Genomic DNA, 23,808 nt, shown 5'->3' on the forward strand with positions numbered 1-23,808 from the left:
CCGCACGCCTGAGGGCATCACCTGAGGCCCTCCCCGATGCTCCGCCCCCGATGGGTCGACTTCCTGACGGCGTCGGCCGTGTGTCCTCTCATTTTTTGGGGACCTTGTGTGGCGGCTGTGGACTGCGTCCAGCGCCACCACAGTTGGGGGTGGGGGTGATGCACTATCAATTACGACGAGACAAGAGTAGAATGTAATCGAGGCTTTATTACACAGAAATGGATGGCCTCCTACAGCAGCTAATGAAATGGCTGCTGTTCAGAGAGCACACACATTTATACCCCGCCTCGTGGGCGGAGCCAGCAGGAAGGGATCTGCCCCCATACCTGTAGTACAGGGGCCTTACCGTAAAACCCATATATACAATATAATACAACAGTGGTGACTACCGCAGGGGGGGACCGTTCTGCTGGTCTGGGGGCTTCAGCAGTGGCTGGGGAGACTGGTGGGGGTTGGTCCGGGGGTGTTAAGTGGGGGGCACTATTTGGCAGGCCGGGTCCGTACCCGGCCGGCACTATGTTGTCTGGCGCGGCCACCACAGGTCACTGCCATGCTCATGCACAGCCACGTTCCCTGCCATTCTTTTTTAAAAAATAAATTTAGAGTACCAAATTCATTTTTTTCAATTAAGGGGCAATTTAGCGTGGTGAATCCACCCAGCCTGCACATCTTTGGGTTGTGGGGGCGAAACCCACGCAAACACGGGGAGAATGTGCAAACTCCACACGTCCAGTGACCCAGAGCCGGGATCGAACCTGGGACCTCGGCGCCGTGAGGCAGCAGGGCTAACCACTGCGCCATCGTGCTGCCCTTCCCTGCCATTCTCCATCCATATCTGCAGATATGTGGCACGGCTGCTATCCCCCCACCAGGCGGAGGATCAGTGCGGGGGCACCTCCGACATTTTGGTCGTAAGACCAGACGCTTCCTCCGGATATAGCAGCAAAATCGGAAAATCCAGCCCTTCGTCTCAGGAATGGAGAATTCCGCTGACGGTGTTTTGAGCCAGGGTTCCATTTCCGAATCTCCCCTGACAGTTATAACATCATCTAGTATCGTAACAGCTATTTTACAAATACGTCCAAGTGCATAACTGCAGCAAGTGGGTGCTGTGGGGTGGTGTTGAGGGTAAGAGTAGCTGGCGGAGAGACAGAGATAATAACCTGCTGCTGCTAAATTGGCAATAACAGCATTGTAAGAAGCAAGCAGCTTGGAAGATATGTCCAAACAAAGAAGATTGGGCTGGATTCTCCGATTTTGGGGCTGTGTCCGGAGGTTCCGTGGCGTTTAAGTGGGAAAATTGGTGAGGCCCCAGTATCGATCCTCCGACCGGTGAGGAGCTAGCAAGCGGCCACGTAAAACGCACAGCCTTCCCGATATAAACGGTCAGGGAATTGCCGGGTCCAAGGAACGACTTGCAGCGGTCATGCCGTACGTGATGCGCCAGCCACCCGCGGATCCGACCTGCCAGATAGTGCGCTCATAGACACACACACACCCCCCCCCCCCCCCCACCCCACCCCCAGGCCAGTCCCCCCAGCCCTCCCCAAAGCATCCAAAAACACGCAACGTCCCTGATTTTGTCATAAAAAGGGATTCTCTGCCTGATGGCTGATTATGAAATCGGCGTTGGGAGGCTAAGGGAAGTGGTGCAGAATAGGATCAAAGATTTAGCACAAGTGTGGATAGAATCTATCTTCCTAATTCTGCCCTCTCTCTCCTGATGACAGCTCATGTGACCTTTCCAGCCAGTTGTCTGAGATATCTGCTCAGCTATTAAAGATTGAGACTCCAGTCACATGATCCACCATTTTAGTCTTCCAGAAATCTGCAAACATCACCTCCACCAGCATTGTGTTCAGAGGCATGTGCATCATGCTGTGTGGTACCAAAGCTTACAGACCAAGAAAGTATCATATTTGAACTGTGCTAATGAATAAACTACAGAAACATTGGGAATCTGAACCAATATTGATCATTTGTTCCCTGATTTCAAGTTCTGATTTTTCTTCTGAGAATATTTGGTATTGTAGATATAGAGCTGAATTTTCCCAACTGTCGAGTTGTCCCTGCGCAGGGATCAAAAGTGAGTTGCACCCCATGCGAACAGACAGCCAATTAAAAGGCCATCCACCTGAAGATAGCAGCTCCACCCCTCAGAACTGCCAGTCCAACCAGAAGGCCAGCAGCTCAGCAGCCTCGGCAGCACCGCTGATAGAGGTAGCCACTGCTGAGGGTGCAGGAAGAAGCAGAGCATGGCTGCCTAATGAGCCGTTCTCGAAGGCCAAGTCATTCCATTTTTCAAATGTAATGTGCCAGAGCCACGCGGGTGAGCCGTAGTGATCAGAGGAATGAATTTTCCAGTGGTGGCACTGGGGCTGCAGAGATTGTCACCAAGGGCCCCACCATTGACCCCACCATGGATTCTGGGGCAACCCACAACCGACTGGGGGGGCTGCCACGGCTTACTTGGCAAGGGCTTGTCCCAGTGCCAGTAAGTTAACAGAGCAGCAGGCCATCTTTAATTGGCCTATTGACTGGTTTAATAGGTGACTGGCCTCCAAACTCACAACACTCCAAAAGCCAGAGGGGTATTCTGAGCATACAAAGAAACCAAATAAGCCTTTTAAAGCCTTATGCTCCTCTCTGTGACTAAACTGATAGTGGACTTACCCCACTGTAATGGTCCTCAACTGCTACTCGTGCAAATTTTATCCACTGGAGCAGGCAGTACACGTGGTCACTCATCTGTTAACTCTGCTCTTTGAAGTGGGGATGGAATTTCTAAGGATGCAGACATGGCAACGTCCAACATATATGCAATTAATGTGGCAGATTATTTACAACTGCTAACACGCAATCTGAATATTCAGTGACTTGCACCCCTACCAAATGACTAAACTTGAAAGGGTTACTGTGATCAGTGGCGGACTGGGTCTAAAAATATTGGTTGCCAGGAGACAAAGGGGGCCCACCCACAACTACAATGCTATCATTTAATTTTCATAATGAATAAATAAAATTTTCAAAAAATACATATGGAAAAAAGTGTACAATTAAAATATTTGTGGAAAAAATGTGTATTTCTTAGTAATTACAGTGTACATGTACTGTACATATTACTGGCAGTAGATACCAAATGTAAATACAGAATGTTATAATTTTAAGTAATTGGTTGATATTTTTAAATAGTTTACTGCACAATATACACATTAACAGATAGTTCAAAAGCACAATAGAGCATTGCATACAGTCCACTATATTAAGAGCAATTGTTTGTGTTCGCTAGATGATTGTGCGAATCTGCCAATAATTGCTTCTACATCCAATTCATCTAACAATTCCTTTTCAATGGATAGCAACATGTATGATTCCAAATTCTCCTCAGGAAGCGAATTTCTTAACCTTGTCTTTATGATCTTTAGCTTTGAAAATGTCCTCTCACATTGGACTTGAGTAACTGATAGTGTGCAGATGACTTTATAAAGTTCATAAAGGTTATCATATGCCTTGGCATGAAGTCTGTTGGATGCCAGAATTTTTAGTACACACGATGGGCAAGTGCTGCAAATTTTACAATTATTGCAACTGGAATCCATATTCTCACCATCATTAAGCAATAGCTTTAATACATCAAAGTTTGAAGCAAAAGAAAACAATTCCAATATTACTTGATCTTTGCTGATTTGTGGAAACAGCTTAATAATACCTTCCAATGCTTCATCTTTAAGGCCCTTCTCTGCAATAGTTTTAAACTTTGCTGGGTCCAAGCAGGACAAATCTTTATACAACTGTTTGTGTTGTACAAAGCGTGATTCTAGTGACTGGACAATGCGATCCATTATTAGGTTAAACACATTTACTCAAAAATCAGCTAGAGAATCTGAGGAATTTCTTTCATCATCAATAAGCTCATCTTCCATTCTTTTCTTCTTCCTCTGCCTCTTAACTGGCAATGCTGTTTCCAATGCAGCAATTTCCAATGTTTGATTTTCATCCATATTCATCTGTGAAATCCTGTCATTACATTTATATACAAATCCCAAAGCCTTGCTGTGAACGTTATCAAATGTTCTTGTCTGTTCCTTCAACTTTGTTGTAGCTGAATCTACCAAACTCCATGCAGTAAACATATCTAAAACACTTGTCTGTAGATAACTTGATAACGGGGTTGTAGTTTCAAATATATACAAGTAAGTAAATGCTATCAATATGGTTTCAAACTTTAGAAGACTTTGAAGTAAAACATTTGCTTCATGTTTTGTTTTTGCATCAAACTTTTCTGAATCTTGTATCATTGATAAGCATGTCAATAGATTTACGAAAGTACTGACAGCGGCATCATCAAAACGTCCAAATATAGTTGTTGCTGCATTGGATTTTCCTGACCATCTGGTCTCACCAATTAGCTTTAATCGTTTCATTTTTTCTTGTCCTAGATGTTTTCCAACAACTTCTATCCATACAGCCATTCTCTTCTATGATGCTTTCACAAAAGTTGCTATATTCTGGAGCAAATTGAAAAAAGAAACTGCAGGCACACAACATTTTGTTGTTTCAGTTATCACCAAATTCAAGACATGGGCATAGCATCATATATGAACATGTTGATCAGCCACATCGGCAATTTTACTTTGTAAACCATTATACTGGCCATGGTAGCTTGCAGCGCCATCTGTGCTATCAGATAAACATTTTGGGGGTCAATTTTAAGGTGCTGTAATGTTTCAATCAATAGGTCAAAAAGTCCCTGGCCTGTACCATCATTACTTGGCACAACTGAAAGTAGTCGCTCACAGATAATACCTTTAAGCACATACCAAATAATAATGCTAAACTGATCGATGGATGAATTATCTTGTGTTGAATCAACCTGAATAGAATAATATTTTGCTTGAGAAACTTCATGACTAATTCTTTCTTGTATCATATTCTTCATAATTTTGATTAACATGTTTATAGTTGTTTTACTCAGGTATGTAACAAGTCCACCACGGCCTTTACTTTGAGCCTTTCCTTGTTGCTCTAATCATTTGATTCTTTGTTTAGACTTGTTTTGCACTGCAGAAACGTGAGCTGCCATAATGGGGTCATATTTTGCCATCAACTGCAATGTAGCTAAAAAAATTGCCATGATTCAGAACCTCATTATCTAGAGTGTAGGCCGATTCATTTCTGTGACCTCGAAAAGGAAGTGCTTGCTTGCCTAACTTCTTTATGATGCTTATATAAATGACCAAGTCATTTATGCTTGAAGGAATATCTGATTCCCTGTCACTAGTTGAAGCTATGTGTTCAGATGTTGCAGCTACAGGCAGTACAGATACCGGAACAAGTTAGCCAGAAGAAATATTGGTCCTGGGTTGATTAGTAATGGATGCACCTGTATTTATCTCTACATTCAAAGTAGCTCTTCTCTGTTCTTGTAACTCGCATGTCATTGCATCATCACCATGAGCATTGTTTCTTGCTTCCTGATTATTTGTTGCAGAACTGGATATTGATGTGGATTGTGCTTGTGGTATTATAAACTCTGTAATCGGCCTGCATTGCTTGGCTGATTCCTTCCTTTCTGCTTCTTTTTGTTCTTTGCGTTTTAGTGACTCAGATTTATGCTTTTTCTTTTCCATGCTGTAGGGGTAATATTCCTGAAATAAAAACTTAATTAAAAATAGCCCACATTGGGAAAAATTAATATTGATGATTGCAAGAATAACTTGAAGGAACGCCAGATAAACCCCTACTTGATAAAAAATATAAAATAACTTACTTACACTTCAATAGGCTATGTTCATTAGTCAATACTACTGTGGCCTATGCAGCTTCAGAAGAGGAGACAGTACACTGTCCAGTGTTCACACCAGCAAGCAACTGAAACAACTGTTGAAACTTAGAAGTTTGGTCCGACTATAGTAAGACATTAAGAATGGTCCCACGACCAAAGTTAACATGTCCAGTTTGCTACCAGTGTAGTGTTACAAGTCACAACCCTTTGAGTTTACCGATCATGGCTTATCACTTCAATATCTTTGACCTCATGTTTCACGGTCAAAGGTACCGCTTCTCCTTTTCGGTGACCTCACGACCCTATGTACTGCTTGATATCCTTTCAAGTTGCCGACCATCTCAAATCACGAACTGTAACTTTATCTTTAAATTTACACACTCTTGCTGAAACGTGGATTTCCAACTATGTCCGACCCGGGTGAACCCCCCCCCCCCACTCCTTTTCACATCAGTTTAACACTGCTTCGTTCCTTCATACACTGAGTGATTATTTGTTTGTTTCTGTATTGCATTTTTATTTGGTATTGCTCTTTCTAAAAACAATTATATTTTATTAAGTTAGAATACAAATCTCAGAAAAGAAGTTGGAGATTTATTTATCTAATTAATTATAATTTTTAAGGACCCTTCAGAGATTCACGGGCCCCTTCAGAGATTCACGGGCCCCTTCTTGGCTCTCCGGGCCCCGGACCGATGTACCGGCTGAACCAAGACTACTGCTTGATATCCTTTGAAGTTGCCGACCATCTCAAATCACGAATTGTAACTTTATCTTTAAATTCACACACTCTTGCTGAAAACATGGAATTTCCTTAATTATGCCCGACCCGGGCCCCCCTATTCCACATCCTGCCACTACCTCCCCAGCTTCATTCCTTTTCATGTACTGCTTATTTGTGTCCTGTTCTCTTTTTTTTCTTATTCCTTTTTATTACTAAAACAGTTGTCTGTGTTTGTTTCTTTATTGCATTTTTATTTGATATAGGGGGCCCACTTCATCAGGGGCCCATTTGCCATCGGGCAAGCTGACACCCTGGCCAGTTCGCCACTGCCTGTGATGGTTTCCACGTGTCAGCCATTAAAGCCTGCACTTGGGTTAACCTAGCAATACAATAACCTTGTTGGGCACTTATGTTGCTGCTTTGCTGCAACATTCTCCGAAGTGTCAGTTATCGAACAAATGCATGCTTATCCTCTTTAGAGTAAATCAATTAACCAAAAGGGGACAAATGAACAAAAAGTTAACTGAACTGATAAAAGGAATAACCCCTTAAAATGGCAATCTAACTGAAGAGCAAAACTACAAAAGGAAACTTAAAAAACTTTAAATCAAAATGTGGTTCTGGGAATCAATGATACATCCCCAGGTTCGGTTCCCGGCTGGGTCACTGTCTGTGCGGAGTCTGCACGTCCTCCCCGTGTGTGCGTGTGTTTCCTCCGGGTACTCCGGTTTCCTCCCACAGTCCAAAGATGTGCGGGTTAGGTGGATTGGCCATGCTAAATTGCCCGTAATGTCCTAAAAGTAAGGTTGGGGGGGGTTGTTGGGTAACGGGTATAGGGTGGATACGTGGGTTTGAGTAGGGTGATCATTGCTCGGCACAACATCGAGGGCCGAAGGGCCTGTTCTGTGCTGTACTGTTCTATGTTCTATGTTCTATCGTAGCCCCCCTGGAGTGTTCACGTGCTTAAGGTCTTCTGGGGCTAAATAAATAACTAGAGCAGCATTCATGTCCTTATATTGCGCAGGCCCCTAATGGCCATTTGAAATGAGCCAGCGGATTGGTTATCAACAGGAGCATATCGATTGGATGATTGGGATGTTCAAGGGTGGGGATCAGTCCCACTCATTTACAAAAAGAAAATAACGGCTTTCTGTTTGGGTAAACTAATTAGTTTTAATGAATACTTTCTGTAGATTTCTTATGGCTTGCTGTTTTTCAAGGAAGTATTCCTTTGTTTGATGTTATGAATTTGTTGTCCCCTTTAGCTTACCACGGTGACTTCAAAAGTAATTCATTAATTGTGAAGCACTATGCAGACGTCATCCATGTAGTGTATTTTTTTTTAATTGGTTCTTGGGATATGGGCATGTTGGTGGCTGGGTCAGCATTTATTTCCCATTCCTGAGGGCATTTCAGAGTCTACCACGGGCGGAATTCTCCGCTCCCGCGCGGCATCGGGAAGGCCGTCGTGAACTCGGCCGAGTTTCACGACGGCCTCGGAGGCCGCTCCTCGCACCTTATTCACCCCCCTCCCCCCAGGGGGCTAGGAGTGGCACTCCGTAAATCTCGGCCGCCGGACCTTGACGCTTGCGTCAAGGCGGCGCGCCGAGAATGACGCGACGGCGGCGCCTAAGTGACATCAACCACGCATTCGCTGGTTGGCCAGCTCCAACCCGCGCATGCGCGGCTGACGTCACGACGGCTGCCGGCTCCAACCCGCGCATGCGCAGTTGCTGTCTTCCCCTCCGCTGCCCCGCAAGACGTGGCGGCTTGATCTTGTGGGGCGGTGGAGGGGAAAGAGTGCGTCACTTGGAGTCGCCGGCCCGACGATCGGTGGGCACCGATCGCTGGCCAGTCCCCTCCCGAGCACGGCCGTGGTGCTCACTCCCATCTCCGCCCCCCCACAAGCCACAAACGAAGATTTGGCGCCATGTTCACGACGGCAGCGAACAGGTGTGGTTGCCGCCGGCGTTAACAGGTCGGGAACGTCAGGCCGCTCGGCCCATCCGGGCCGGAGAATTGCCGGTCGCTGTGAAAAACAGCGAAAGGCGATTCTGCGAACGGGGGGTGGGAGAATCGCTGGGGGTGCCAGGGCGGCATGTCGTGAGTCACCCGGCCCTCCCGCGATTCTCCCACCCGGCGTGGGGAGCGGAGAATTCCGCCCCACATTGCTGTGGATCTGGAGCCAGACCGGATAAGGATGATAGATTTCCTTCCCAAGGGACCAGATGGGTTTTTACAACAATGGTTTCATGATTAGACTTTTAATTCCAGATTTTAATTGAATTCAAATTTCCACTTCTGTCCTGGTGGGATTCAAACCCAGCTTCCCAGAGCATTACCCTGGGTCTCTGGATTACTAGTCCAGCAGCAATACCACGAAGCCACTGCCTCCCCAGTTTGTTGTTTGGCAGCGAGAAGGAAACAAAGAAGTGGCCCATGAGCAGAAGTTGTTTTCATACCTGAGGGTGAAGGAACAGTACTTGACCCCAGCGTACGTACCCAGTGTCCTCTGTTTGCTTGTTCTGTAAACAATTGTTCTCCTGTTAATATGGGCTATCGTGGTGTGTCAGGATATGTACCACAGGAGACAGTTGTACATCCCTGTCTGGCACAAGAGCAAGACGGGGAAGGTGGCTCAACCCAAGGCTAAAAAGAGAAATCAGAGATAGTGTTAAACTAAAGAGGAGGCATATAAATTGGCCAGAAAAAGCAGCAAGCCTGAGGACTGGGAGAAATGTAAAATTCAGCAGCAGAGGACAAAGGGTTTAATTCAGAAGGGGAAAATAGAATACGAGATAAACTTGCAAAACACATAAAAACTGATTACAAAGGCTACTATAGATATGAGAAGAGAAAGAAACTGGTGAAGACAAATGTAGGTCCCTTACAGTTATAATCCGGTGAATTCACCATGGGCAATAAAGAGGTGGCAGACCAGTTGAACAAAGACTTTGGATCTCTCTTCACTAAGGAGGACACAAATAATCTTCCGTAAATACTAGGGGACAGAGGGTCCAGCATGAAAGAGGAACTGAAGGAAATCCGGATTAGTCAGGAAATCGTATTGGGGAAATTGATGGGATTAAAACCCAATAAATCCCTGGGACCTGATGCTTTGCATCCCAGAGTACTTAAGCAATTGGCCCGAGAAATAGTGGACGCATTGGTGATCATTTTCCAGCATTTTATAGTCTCTGGAGGATAGCTGATGTAACCCCACTTTTTAAAAAAGAAGGGAGAGAGAAAACGGGTTTTATAGACTGGTTAGTCTGAAATCGGTGGTGGAGAAAATGCTGGAGTCAATTATTAATGATGGAATAACTGAACATTTGAAAAGCGGGGACAGTATTGGCGCAAGTCAGCGTGTATTTACTGAAGGGAAATCATGTTTGACAAATCTTCTGGAATTTTTTGAGGATGTGACCAGTAGAGTAGACAAGGGTGAACCAGTGGATTTGTGTATCTAGACTTTCAAAAGGCTTTTGACAAGGTCCCACACAAGATATCAGTGAGCAATATTAAAGCTTATGGTATTGGGGGTAATGTATTGACGTTGTTAGAGAACTGGGGCGGGTCAGAGTGTCGCCGGGGGCGGCATGAATCCGGCCCTCGCTGGCTGCCAAATTCTCCGGCACCGGAGTGTTGGCGGGCACGGGAATCGCGCCGCACCGGTCGGTGGCCGCTGGCAGCGGCCCCCACGGCGACTCTCCGGCCCGCGATGGGCTGAGTGGCCGCCCATTTTCGGCCAGACCCACCGGTGTAAATTACGACAGGTATTTGCCGGTGGGACCTGGCTGTACCTGCCTCAGGGCGGCACGGGGGGGGGGGGGGGGGGGGGGATCTGGCCCAGGGAGGTGCCCCCACGGTGGCCTGGCGCGCGATTGGGGTCCACCGATCTGCGGGCGGACCTGTGCCATGGGGGAACTCTATTCTTCCACGTTGGCTGCTGTAACAGTCCGTGATGGCTGATGTGGAGATGAACCCCCCCCCCCCCCCCCCCCCGCGCATGCACTGGGATGACGCCAGCACACACTGGTGCTCCCGTGCATGCGCCAACTCGAAAGGCCAGCGGAGGCCCTTCCGCGCCGGTTGGCATGGTGCCAAGCCCCTTCCGCGCCGGCCGGTATGGCGCAAACCACTCCGGCGCCAGCCTAGCCCCTGAAGGTGCGGAGGATTCCTTCGGGGGCGGCCCAACGCCGGAGTGGTTGACGCCACTCCTTCGCGCCGGAGTTGCCCGCCCAGCCGGTTTTCGCAGAATCCCGCCCCTGGTTGGTAGACAGGAAGCAGAGAGTGGGAATAAACGGGTACTTTTCAAAGTACCAGGCAGTGACTAGTGGGATACCTCGGGGTTAAGTGCTGGGACCCCAGCAGTTCTCAATATACACGATGATTTGAACGAAGGAATTGCATGCAATATCACCAAATTTGCAGACGACACTAAGCTGGGTGGCAGTGTGTGCTGTGAGGAGGATGCAAAGAGGCTGCAGGGTGACTTTGATAGGCTGGCTGATTGGACAAATACCTTGCAAATGCAATAAAATGTGAGTAAATGTGAGGTTATCCACTTTGGTGGCAAAAAACAGGAAGGCAGATTATTATCTGAATGGTGGCAGTTTAGGAAAAGGGGAAGTGCAACGAGACCTGGGTGTCATGATGGAACAGTCACTGATGGTTGGTCTGCAGGTACAGGAGACGGTGAGGAAAGCTAATGGCATGCTGGCCTTCATAGCCAGAGGTTTTGCTATTAAGCAGGGTCTTTGTGAGGCCACACCTTCAGTATTGTGTGCAGTTTTGGTCTCCTAGTTTGAGGAAGGACATTCTTGCTATTGAGGGTGCCCAACAAACATTCATCAGACTAATTTCTGGGATGGCAGGACTGACATTTGTAGAAAGACTGGATTGACTGGGCTCGTACGCACTGGACTTTAGAAGAATGAGAAGGGATCTCATCGAAACATATAAAATCCTGCTGGGACTGGAAAGGCTAGAAGAATGTTTCCGATGTTGGGGCCATCCAGAACCAGGGGTCACAGCCTAAGAATAAAGGATAAGCCATTCAGGACTGAGATGAAGAAGAACGTCTTCTCTCAGAGAGGTTGTGAACTTGTGGAATTCTCTATCACAGAAAGCTATTTGGGCCAGTTTGTTGAATATATTCAAGAGGGTGTTGGACGTGGCCCTTATAGCTAAAGGGATCAAGGGATATGGAGAGAAAGCTGGAGTGGGATACTGAATTTGCATGATCAGCCATGATCATATTGAATGGTGGTGCAAGTTCAAAGGGTGGAATGGCCTACTCCTTGTTGCACGTTTTACTATGGGTGTAAAACGCGTTTATTGGAGTGTATTAACACGCCTCCGTTTAAAGGCCGTGTGCTTAACACTACTAGGCTCTATGTATGTATTTTTCAGCTCAGGAGTCGCCAGATGCCGTATAGACACCTCACAAATATTCCAAGGTCAGGTTCAAAGTAATAAAACGATACACCGATTAGTAAGTTCCAAACGATCAATATTTATTATACAATTATAATAAATACGCATGCACACGCTAAGGGACTAAGCTATGACTAAACTAAGCAATCAGAATACTTAACTAAACAGGAACAGGCAAGGTCAGGGAGCGAGGCCTTTGTTCCGATCTTGGTCTGCAACCTTCAGAGAGCGTGCTGGTCACTGGGGGTCTAGAGGGCCTGGTTCGCATAGCGAGCGTCGTATTGGCACTTACGGTTCGGCGGCTGGTGCTCAACGGCTGGAGTCAGGATACAGGTTGGAGTTCTTGGTCAAAGCCGGAGCACGAAACAACAGACAGGACCATGGGTGGGGGTCTATCTTTTATAGGGGTCCCCAATGTCCTTGCCTTCTCGGGGCGGGCTTTACCTTCAGGTATCGATTGGATCACTCCCAATCGATATCTTTTGAATTCCTCCAATGTGAGGGTCTCTCTTGATGGCGGGGGCGGTTTCTATAGTGGATACTTCTGGTGCCGCTCTGTCTGGACATCCACTTAAAGCATCTTATTCAAACCCAAATGTTGCCATTGTGTGTGCCTAGATCTGGACTGCCTCATTAGTATGTAAAGCGTTTTGCTATTATCACCTTTGGTTTGAGATCTTCCACCTGGCCAGAAACTAGTTTTGCTGCTTGCAAAATGCTAATGAGTCTTTACAGACTGCTGCCTTGGCTAAACTGCTTTTTTTTCCCTGCAGTCTTAGCGATTCTCCATTTTGTTTAGTTCAGTGTCCATTTTAGGTGGCTACAGTGGCTACATTCCCTCCTTGTGATCCTCACAATCAAAATATTGTGAAAGATCACCTATGCACGTTGCTTCGAGTGCTTCTGGGGTGCCTTCTTTGTGTTCCCTGACCTCGGCAAGCTCCTGAGCGTCTACTCTGTCCTTAAACTATGGGAAGAAAAATTTTTACCTGGCATCTCTACTTGGCGCTATGTCAAAGGGGACATGCATTACCAAAAACCGGGAACCTCTACCTATCACAACTATCCTTATCTTACCTTAAACATTTCATTACAGACTAAACCTCATCCATTCATACCACATCACATAACATTTCCTGACTCGGCAGTCGAGTTCAGGACAATATAATACATGGGTATATTTTATTTTTTATTCACAGTGCTTTATTCATCATGGGGTAAAGGGGATTGATGAAACCGAAAAATAGGAGATCGAACTCCATAGACGGTTGAGGGGCAGGAACGGGAGGCTCTCCTCTTCCACTTCCTCAACCTGAGGGTCTGTACGAGTATGACGAGGATTGCAATCACTAGCAGTGATTCAATCACGTATGACATGGAGTACCATGTCATAAATTTTGTGCACCAGGTCTGAACCTCACTGATCAGAGCTGAGCACGGGGGAGTTGCTGTGAGTGAAACATTTACGGCGGGGGTTGTGGGGGAAACGTGTCTTGCTTTGACATAAACAAATACAACATTTAAGAGCAATAAGTAGGCTTCCATCATCTTCTCTTCGTTCTCCTTTTTCTTCCTCCTGTATGGCCGATCCTTGCTGTGATCCCTGTTTCGTCCTTCGAAAGCTATGGGATCAAGCACAGTATCTGTCAATACAGCTTAATATCCGTACTTGTTAGTGTATCTGTCTTTCAATTCCAATTGACCCATTAAAAATGACTGGCCAAGTCACACCCTGTGACTCCCCTCATTTTTTTTTTCAAAAGCGAATTTAATGAACACAATACACCTAACAACTCTCCTCCTGCGAGCCGTCTTGCAGGCTTTGCTCATTTACCATCTGAATGTTCCTGGATGTAAATAGCATGTGGGATGGCGGCCTAAGGGCTGCCTAACGAAAAATGAAAACAAATTTGAAAGAAAAGGTCGAATGGGTTGCGTATGGGCCGCTACGGGTACGATTTGAATGGGATCCCCGGGTAGGGCGTGCTGTGCCATACCCGAGCTTGGCTGACCAAAGTGGGTTCTCAGACAGGGCGGGTCCTCAGTGCCGTTTGTCCACTGCCTGAGTAACCTGGAGTAAACGGGCAAGAATGTGTTTACCGTGGGTTTGCAGCCTCTATTCGCCGAATAGAGGGGCACCTAAAAACAATGGAGGAGCCAAGATGCTCCTTCATCTGAAAACAGGGAACAAGTCGTGAACCGTGTCGGTTCACCAGAGGATACAACTGAAGTTCTCAGAGGTATCTGCGGACAAGCTAACGTGCGTGCGAGGTGGTCACAATCTTTTCAGCTGAAAAGATCTGCAATCAAACCCTTAACATATTAACAAACAAACATAAACTGACAAACAAACATGCGTGCAGGTTCCATCAGAAAGGACATCGCTTCCCTCAAGCGGTTCCTATTTTACATCATCTGGACACCTCACTTTTCCTCTGTCTCTGTGAACAGGGTCACAAAGGGGTTGCCGTATCGGGATTCAGACACCGTGTCGTCCTGCTCTCCCGGATCCCACACCCTTGTGTGGATCAGGCATGATATCTTTGAATTGTGTGACTGGGGGTCACGTTCGTCATTGCGGACAAGTCGGTACGAATTGTCCCTGTGCCAGAGTGTTGGGTCCAAAAGTGAATGGGTATTGTCGGGGTCGTCGGGGTCGGGTGGTGGGTCTGGGTTTTTAATGTAAGTGACTTCCATGGGGTCACTGTAGTCGGGGTCATTGTCGCTGCAATGTGGGCTGTAGTGTGGTGTGCTGTGGCTGTCCTCAGAGTCAGTGTCTGTATCGCTGTCTCTGCTGCGGCAGCTTGTGGGCGTTTCGGGGCGTGGTCTGTCATGGTCAGTGGGCGGAGTCGTGGGCGAGTCCGATGAAGAACTGGTCTGTGAGGGGGATGGTGGAAACGTGTCTCTAGTGGGTGGGGTGAGGTGTTCTGCTGCGTCTAGCAGGACATGGTGTGCATGGTTGGCCTGTGTTCCATATGCCTTTAACTGGTTGATATGGAACCACGCGGTCTTACCATTAGGATATTTTATCCTATAAACTGAGGGGCTAATTTTATCCGAAATTGAGTATGGGCCGGAATATTTTGGTGCCAAAAAACTGCTGGGGTTGTATACAGATAGCATTACCTGTTGCCCAACCTGGAATTCTGTGGGGTGTACGGTCTTGTTAAAGCATGCTGTGCTTTGTCTACGGCGTTTCCCTAGCTGAACTGCGGCTGCAATCTGTGCAGACCTCACAGTCTCAACCAGGTCTTTAACCGTCTTTTCGTGTGTGAGGGCCGTCACTTCGGGGCTAGTCATGTCCAGTCCTAAAAGGAATTCTGTACCTTTCATAGGGCGTCCGGTCATGAGTGTGTGTGGTGTGTATCCTGTGGAAGTTGAAACTGTATTGATGATGAACATGAGTGCAAATGGGAGCACTGAATCCCATGTGGAGTTGTTCTCTTGAACCATTTTTCGAAGTGTTGATTTTAGGGTCCGATTCATGCGCTCTACAATCCCGCTGGACTGTGGGTGATACGCAATATGAAAATTTTGTTTTATGCCAAATATTGTCAGGACGTTCTTCATGACGCGTCCTGTGAAGTGAGATCCCTGGTCCGAATCAATGCTTCGGGGTAAACCCCATCTCGTGAAGATGTGGTGGGTCAGGATCTTTGCAGCTGTCTTAGCTGTATTCGTTCTAGAGGGGAATGCCTCTACCCATTTGGTAAAGGTATCGATGACCACCAGAACGTATTTATAGCCATTCCTACAAGGGGGCAATGGTCCTATAAAGTCGATCTGGAGGTTTGTCCAGGGGCCATTAACTGGTCGAGTATGCCGAAGTTGTGCCTTTTTAGGATACCTCTCCGGGTTATTCTGGGCGCAAATAAGGCAATTCTCGATGTAGTGACTTACATCTGTCCTTAGGTTAGGCCACCAACAGAGCTGCCTGAGGTGCCTCGTGGTTGCGTCGATCCCTTGATGCCCGTGGCCATCATGGAACAAAGCAATCATTTCATTCCTGTCCTGCTGCGGGACCACATAAAGATGATCCTTTATGATCACACCCTCATGTGAACTTGTCATACTGTGGCACAAAGTTGCCTTTGAAAATCTCCCTGAGATCCTCATCCTGCTTTTGTGCCTCTACTAGATCTTTAATATCGGTCTGTGAGACTTGAACTGTGCTCACAGGGGCGCTAGCTGGTGCGCTAGCTGGGGGTGTCCACAAGTGTCCTCGCCTGGAACCTGCCTTAGCCAGTGCGTCGGCTTTTACATTCCCAGGGGGGATGACCTATGGTGGCTTCTTACTTTGATAATGCCGAAGGTCCTGTCCTTCGCTTTCTCTAAAATGTGTTGGAGTAAAGGGGCTGATGGAAGGGGTTTCCCATCTGCGGAGACAAAACCTCGTGTCCTCCACAGGGGCAGAAAATCTGTTAAACTATTACAGACATATAGACTGTCCGAATATATGTCCGCTGGGCTGGGGAAAGAATCGGGGTGGTCCACTATATAAGCTATGGCCGCGAGCTCTGCTGCCTGCGCGCCTAAGTGTCCTGGTAATTTTAAAGCTATCTCTTCGAGAGCGCGCCCCTGCGCGTCCTCGACATAGATGCTGCATCCTGTGATACGCTCACCTTCTAAAACCGTGGATGAACCGTCTACGTATATCCGTAGTGGTCCACACGTGTCTGTGTGTTGGGGGCTTTGTCTGGGGTTCCCTATCTTCCTGGGGGGTGTCTTCGCTATAAAGGGTCCTGTGTTATGTAAGGGGGCTACAATTTCACATTCATGGGGCTGTCCTGGGTATTGGAGGTTGTCGGCTAAAAATGTGTGTGTGCGGGTCCGTTTTACTGTAATGTCCCGTCCTTGTAAGAGTAGTGTCCACCTAGCTGCCCTAATCTGGCTAACTGAACCGTCCTTCAGTCGACCGTCTAGGAGTAACTGTGTGGGGGTGTGCTCGGTCAAAATGGTGGTGGGGTTGAGTCCGGTAATGTAAGAAAAATATTGCACTGCCCAGAAGACAGCAAGGAGGTGCCTCTCGCAGGCTGAAAATCCTTGTTCAACTGGGTCTAACAGTCGGGAGGCATAAGCCACTGGTCTTAGCTGCTCGTGCCGTTCCTGAAGTAACACGGCCGAGAGGGTCAGATCTGTGCTCGCTACCTCTATTGCATAGGGGGAAAGTTGGTCTGGGACTTGTAGCGCGGGTGCTGCGCTAAGGGCTTTCTTTAACTCTTCCACAGCCTCTGTATGCTGCGGAAGCCATTCCCAGGGGGCTCCTTTCTTAAGGAGGTCTGAGAGTGGGGCGGCTTTTGTCGCGAATCCGTCGATGTGGTTCCGACAATAACCAACCAGTCCTAAGAACGACCGGAGGGCTGAAACATTCTGGGGAAGGGGCAATTTGACAATCGAATCAATTCTTTTGAATTCGATCTCGCGTTTGCCGTGTGTGATGACTGTTCCCAAATACATCACTTTGTTTTCCAAAATCTGGGCCTTTCTTGGGTTAACTTTACAGCCAATTGAGGTTAAAAGTTCCAGGAGTTCGGCCAGAAGCATAATGTGCTCTGCCTTTGTGTCTGTCTGCAGTAGTAGGTCGTCTACATACTGTACCAGACATTCGGGGCGGGAAAATTTTTCTAAACCATTCGCCAGCTGTCGGTGGAAAATGGAGGGGGAATTGTGGAATCCTTGTGGAAGGCATGTCCACGTATACTGTTGTGTTTTAAAAGTGAAGGCAAATTTGTACTGGCACGCCTTTGCCAATGGGATTGACCAGAAGCCATTGCTAATGTCCAAAACCGTGAAATATTTGGAGTTGAGTCCCTGCTTGAGCATGGTCTCGGGACTTGTTGCTACCGTGGGGGCTACTGCTGGGGTTACTTTATTGAGTTCCCGATAATCAATGGTCAGACGCCATGATCCGTCGGGCTTTCTCACTGGCCAAATGGGGCATTATTGGTCGAGGCTACTGTTCTAAGCACACCTTGCTCCAATAAGCTACCTATCACTTTCTCTATTTCTCCCTCTGCTTCTAGGGGAAATCTATATTGTTTTTGTGGTCTGGGGTCAGGTCCGGTAACGTGAATTTGTCCAGCCATTCTGCCACAGTCGTGCCGGTGACTGGCAAATGCTGTCCTATGTTTGTTTAATACTGCCTTAACTTGTCTGTCCGTGTTTAGTGTAGTCAAGTCAAATGAGTATTCTCCTACTGCGCTAATCCGATTAGCGTAGTCTCCTACTGTGAGGGTGGCGGGTGCTCTGTCCGATCTTGCCATTCGCCAGACACACTGATTCACTGGGTCGAACGACAGGCTATGGGCATTCATAAAATCTATCCCTAGGATGTGTTCTGCTGTCCGGGGAAGATTTACTAGAACAACGGGGTGTTTGGTGGAAATGTTCCCTAGCTGGATTGCTACGGGTGCTGTGATATGTCCCTGCTGCGAGTGTCCTGTGAACCCGCTAAGTGTGATGGTGGAGGTGGTCGGCCACGTGTCTGCCTGTGCCGTGGTGGTGGAGTTAATTGTGGTGCGGGAGCCTCCTGTGTCCCAAAGTAACTCTATGGGCTTCCCTCTTAACTTAGCTGTGACTACCGGTCTTCCGGATGGATCCCATAGTGTGTCACAGACCCAAGTGGGGGAGCCCGAACACCGTCAGTCCGTTCCGTCCACATTGGTCTGTCCTGACTGGATCCCTATACTATGGATCGGTTTTGTTTTATTCCGGTTCAGAGTGCCTGTCTGCTGGCCTCTCTGTGATCTCTGGGGTCCATTACATTCCTTAGCCCAATGTCCTAACTGGCCACAGTTGTAGCATTCCTGCGACTTCTGTGGAGGGCTGCTCTTTCCTTCATTCACCCACGCGGGGTTTTGGTGCGCTCTCACTGCCTGTATGTCTGCTGCAGCCTGAGCCTCTTCTGGGGATTTCACTTTACCTCTGCCCTGAACTGATTGCTCCCAAGCGCGGGACAATCTTTTCAGGACCCACTTCTCATTATGGGCCTCCTCTGAGGGGTCATAGCTGTTGCAAGCGCTCTGTCCTGCTTCTGTTGCATGAGAAATTATGGTGCGCGTCCATTTAACCATATTTTCACGGTTCAAATGGGCTCTATTTAAATCGCCAAATACTGCGTTAAAATGGATCCACAGCCTTCCGGCGAATGCTGTGGGGTGCTCGGTTTTCTTCTGTCGGCACTTATTAAGTCCTTCTACGGGGTCACCTCGATTATACCCTATGGCATCTAAAATGGAGGTGTGCATTTCCTCTAGGGTGCCTCCGCCAACGTTCTGTGGGTCGGGGAGGGCTGCTACAACCGATGGGTCTAAACTCAGAACTGTGAGTTTAACCTGCTCTCTCTCGTCCAGGCCGTACATGGTAGCCTGTTGCTTTACCTTTGCGAAAAACTGGTGGGGGTCTGCGGTGGGGAGAAACGGAGTGATCTTCTCACACGCGTCCCTGAGTTGCGTTACAGTTAAGGGGGTGGTGTAAGTTATATCGGGTGCGCCTTCTGTGGTCGCTTTCCGTTGGGTGGTGACTGGATTCATTGGAACGGTAACTAGCTGATCTGTGGGGGGTTGGGGTGCTTGTCTTTTCTGCTGCGCTGCTGGCGCACATGTTCCCTGAACATAACGCTGCGCTGTCTCACTTAACTCTTTCCAGTCTGGGGCATTCTCCTCATCTAACTGCGTTCCAAAGGTGCTTTGAAACCCATTTTGCACTGAAAGCAGCGATTGCAGCTCTGCAATCTGCTTCCTGCATTTCGCGTGGTCTACAGTACTCTGTCTTTGTTCTGTGGTGGCAGCATGGAGTGCTCTCAAAGCTGCTTTAAGGTCAGAGCATTGCCTCTGCAAAGCCTCTACCTGCTTCTCTGATTCTTCTCTTATCAGGACGGCACGTTGCACGTCCTGATAGGCCTTTTCGTACTGGGTCTGGGAACTGCTGAGATGGGCTAGACAAGACTGATGTGCCCTCTTGGCATCATCTACCTCTCTACCTTTCTCTGCCAGCTTCCCTCTGAGATCCATGTTTTCCTTTTCGATGTCCCTGACATCCACTTTACTCATTCTATTTCTTTCTTCTAATTCTGCCCGGAGCGTCTGAACGACCTCCTCTGTGCCTCGCAATTGTGCCAAACAGGACACAATCGCCATCGGCTTACGTGCTTTACTCATATTTTTCTTGTGAATTTGAGAGAGGTTCTCCCACCAAGTATGTCCTATACTTCCGGGACCTGTCTCCTCATTCAAACAAAACTCTTTCCAAAGGGGCCATCCCTTTCCTTGCAGGTACTTGCGGAGTTCCAGCTCCCACATGGGACACTGACCTACTCGGCTACTGCTGGTCGCTGCGACCACAAACCGTTCTGGGTTCATGAGGCGTTCCATTGCCTGCATGGCCATTTTTCTGACTCACTTTAAATTTAGAACAGGGGGTGTTGAGGTTATGTCTCACGAAACGGGTAAGGCTTACGCTATGTTCCGTTCACAAAACTACCGAAAGTTTGTCGCAACAAAAATGCTTTCAGGCTTTCCTTACAACCCTGTTAGTACGCATGCACTAAACACACTTCCGAATTACGTTTATTCCTTTGAACACCTTGAATATTTGTGATTTCTTTCCTTTTTCTTTACCAGATTTCTAATTCAAATTTCAGGGTCCTCGACGGAGTGGGGGTACCACTTGTAACCGTGTCCCGTCAGGATGTCGCCACTAAATGTTGCACGTTTTACTATGGGTGTAAAACGCGTTTATTGGAGTGTATTAACACGCCTCCGTTTAAAGGCCGTGTGCTTAACACTACTAGGCTCTATGTATGTATTTTTCAGCTCAGGAGTCTCCAGATGCCGTATAGACACCTCACAAATATTCCAAGGTCAGGTTCAAAGTAATAAAACGATACACCGATTAGTAAGTTCCAAACGATCAATATTTATTATACAATTATAATAAATACGCATGCACACGCTAAGGGACTAAGCTATGACTAAACTAAGCAATCAGAATACTTAACTAAACAGGAACAGGCAAGGTCAGGGAGCGAGGCCTTCGTTCCGATCTTGGTCTGCAACCTTCAGAGAGCGTGCTGGTCACTGGGGGTCTAGAGGGCCTGGTTCGCGTAGCGAGCGTCGTATTGGCACTTACGGTTCGGCGGCTGGTGCTCAACGGCTGGAGTCAGGATACAGGTTGGAGTTCTTGGTCAAAGCCGGAGCACGAAACAACAGACAGGACCATGGGTGGGGGTCTATCTTTTATAGGGGTCCCCAATGTCCTTGCCTTCTCGGGGCGGGCTTTACCTTCAGGTATCGATTGGATCACTCCCAATCGATATCTTTTGAATTCCTCCAATGTGAGGGTCTCTCTTGATGGCGGGGGCGGTTTCTATAGTGGATACTTCTGGTGCCGCTCTGTCTGGACATCCACTTAAAGCATCTTATTCAAACCCAAATGTTGCCATTGTGTGTGCCTAGATCTGGACTGCCTCATTAGTATGTAAAGCGTTTTGCTATTATCACCTTTGGTTTGAGATCTTCCACCTGGCCAGAAACTAGTTTTGCTGCTTGCAAAATGCTAATGAGTCTTTGCAGACTGCTGCCTTGGCTAAACTGCTTTTTTTTCCCTGCAGTCTTAGCGATTCTCCATTTTGTTTAGTTCAGTGTCCATTTTAGGTGGCTACAGTGGCTACATTCTGCACCTAGTTTTTATGTTTCTTTGTTTCTATGTAAGCCAGGCTTCCATCTTTTAATGGTAGAAAAAAGTCTGAACAATGGCACAATGGATGTTGCACAAAATACAGCTCCTTTCTTCTACATACACAGGTATTTTAATTAAGAACACAATAAACAACATTGGACCACAAACAGCAATTTAATCCCTTCAGTTCACCCCATGATTCTGGCAAGATTTAAGGATTTAATTTGGCAAATTTACATGTTTTTATCTTCTGCAAATCCATGTTCCCTGTACTTGCAGCTGAGCAAGGAGCTTGCTAACTGCTTTTGTATTTCAATTGTATTCAGATATGAATACAGCTCATGCTCGTGGGTCACCTCTTTGTTTATCTCTCGGTGCTAAACAACGAACAGGGGAGGCAGTGGCATAGTGGTACTATTGCTGGAACCAGTAACCCAAGTTAATGCTCTGGGACCATTTTGAATCCCGCCACGGCAGATGGTGAAATTTGAATTCAATGAAAATGTGGAATTAAAAGTCGATGATAGCGGTGAAATAATAATTGTAAAAACCCCGATTCAATATTTCTGTCCTTTACAAAACATTTTCTAAAGTGTGAATAATGAAAGTAAACATGACTCTAGAGGCATTCCAGCTTTAAGGAAACAAGAATATATGATTAAAGAATACTGGATACTCACGGCAAAAGGGCAGTGGGAATTGTAAGGGCTCAGTTGACAACATGGGGGTAATTTTCTAACCAGGCACTCCTTGTCGAGTGGCTCACCCCTCAGAACAGAGATTGGAAATTCGACTGTGCAATGCGCATGATTCTCCAACCATTTAAAATAATGGTGGAAAGCCATGCGCAGTGCTGTGATAAAATTTCAGATATGTGATCCTGACAGGAAAAGCTCCCCGCTGCAAGCACAAAATCAGCAAATTGTTCTTTACAACCTTGTGGTCAGAATGCAAAAGTTGTTTTCAAATATTATCCAAACTTTGGAATTGCGTTATATAGCCATTTGTTTTCTCTCAAGTGTCTGTAAGTACAATTGGCTCTTTCAAGAAGATGGAGTGGCGAAGCTAGTAAAAATGTTAATAAAGTTTTTTTCACACTGTTGTCAGATTTAGATTTTAGCATAACTGGGACATTGAGAAGATTGAGCCAGCTGCTTCTTTTGAATTGGCTGTTGGCACTAATTAGCTGAAATAAAAGAATAAGGAATTTTTAAAAATTGTATTCAGTGTGACAGAACAACTATTTCTGAAGCTGTAATTTGCCTGTTTCACAAACAGAACCAAATCAAAGGATTTATTGAATCACTGGGAAAAATCCAGAGAAAGTTCTTTGCCAAAAATGAACGCTTGGAATGTCCTATCCGCACATACTTAATCACAGGAAGAGAAACCACAAAGTCTGTAGGAAGAATTTTGAAGAAAATTAGCGACTATGGCCTGGAGATTAACGAAACCCTCTATCTTGCTGGTTCACCAAAAAAACCCGTCTTAGACATTGTGCAACCTCATATTTTCTTTGATTATCAGCTGAGCTCAAACTGTTTCTGTTCTCGCAATACCTCGGCACCTCACAGGTTAAAATATACTGAAGTTTAAATAGTGTCTTATGTAGAACAATGCAAGATGTATGTGATAATGATAATTAAAAAACTTTACTGACAGACTTCAGAGCTGTACTTGTTATTGTAAATATCTGCAGGTTTGAAATGCTATTTTCTGAATGAAAAGTTGAGACTGAAAACATTATTTGTTGACCCTTCATGTCCAATACCTTTTAACATAACTTTGGGCTGAACTGTAGGTCCACCTGGAGGGTGGAATTTGTGTAGGAGGGGCATGGAAAATGGAATGGGTGCACTTTCCCACCCACCCGCAAGCTCACCCCCATAATGCAGGGGTGAGTTGGTGCCGAATCTGACAGCTCACCTGCTATATTTAAATATATAATCTGGAGCCAATTAATCTTGTTACCAATCTAATTGACCCTGATAATACACTGCCGATGCCAGAAAACATTTGGCATAGGTGGTCGGGCAAGAATGGGCAGCTCAATTTTTAAAATATATTCTTTATAGATCAGAAAGGAGCTGTGCATTGGACAGACAAAAAGGAAAATGCGGAGTTGTATTGCTGATTAAAGAGAGAATGAATGGAATAATGAGGAAATATATTGGGCTGGATT

The 23,808-nt window shown here is 46.5% G+C and overlaps 1 protein-coding gene across 1 annotated transcript in view; it reads left to right on the forward strand.

The window, feature by feature from the left end:
- LOC119967495 (cytosolic 5'-nucleotidase 1A-like) overlaps positions 1-23,266 on the forward strand; it is a 168,858-nt gene extending 145,592 nt beyond the window's left edge. The window contains exon 6 of the mRNA XM_038800138.1: positions 22,905-23,266. Within this exon, the coding sequence (XP_038656066.1) occupies positions 22,905-23,222 (318 nt within the window). The 3' untranslated portion in view covers positions 23,223-23,266. The remainder of the gene's footprint in view (positions 1-22,904) is intronic.
- The last annotated feature ends 542 nt before the right edge of the window (positions 23,267-23,808 follow it).

Source organism: Scyliorhinus canicula, chromosome 6 (genome assembly GCF_902713615.1).
Source record: "Scyliorhinus canicula chromosome 6, sScyCan1.1, whole genome shotgun sequence".
Lineage (NCBI taxonomy): Eukaryota > Metazoa > Chordata > Chondrichthyes > Carcharhiniformes > Scyliorhinidae > Scyliorhinus > Scyliorhinus canicula.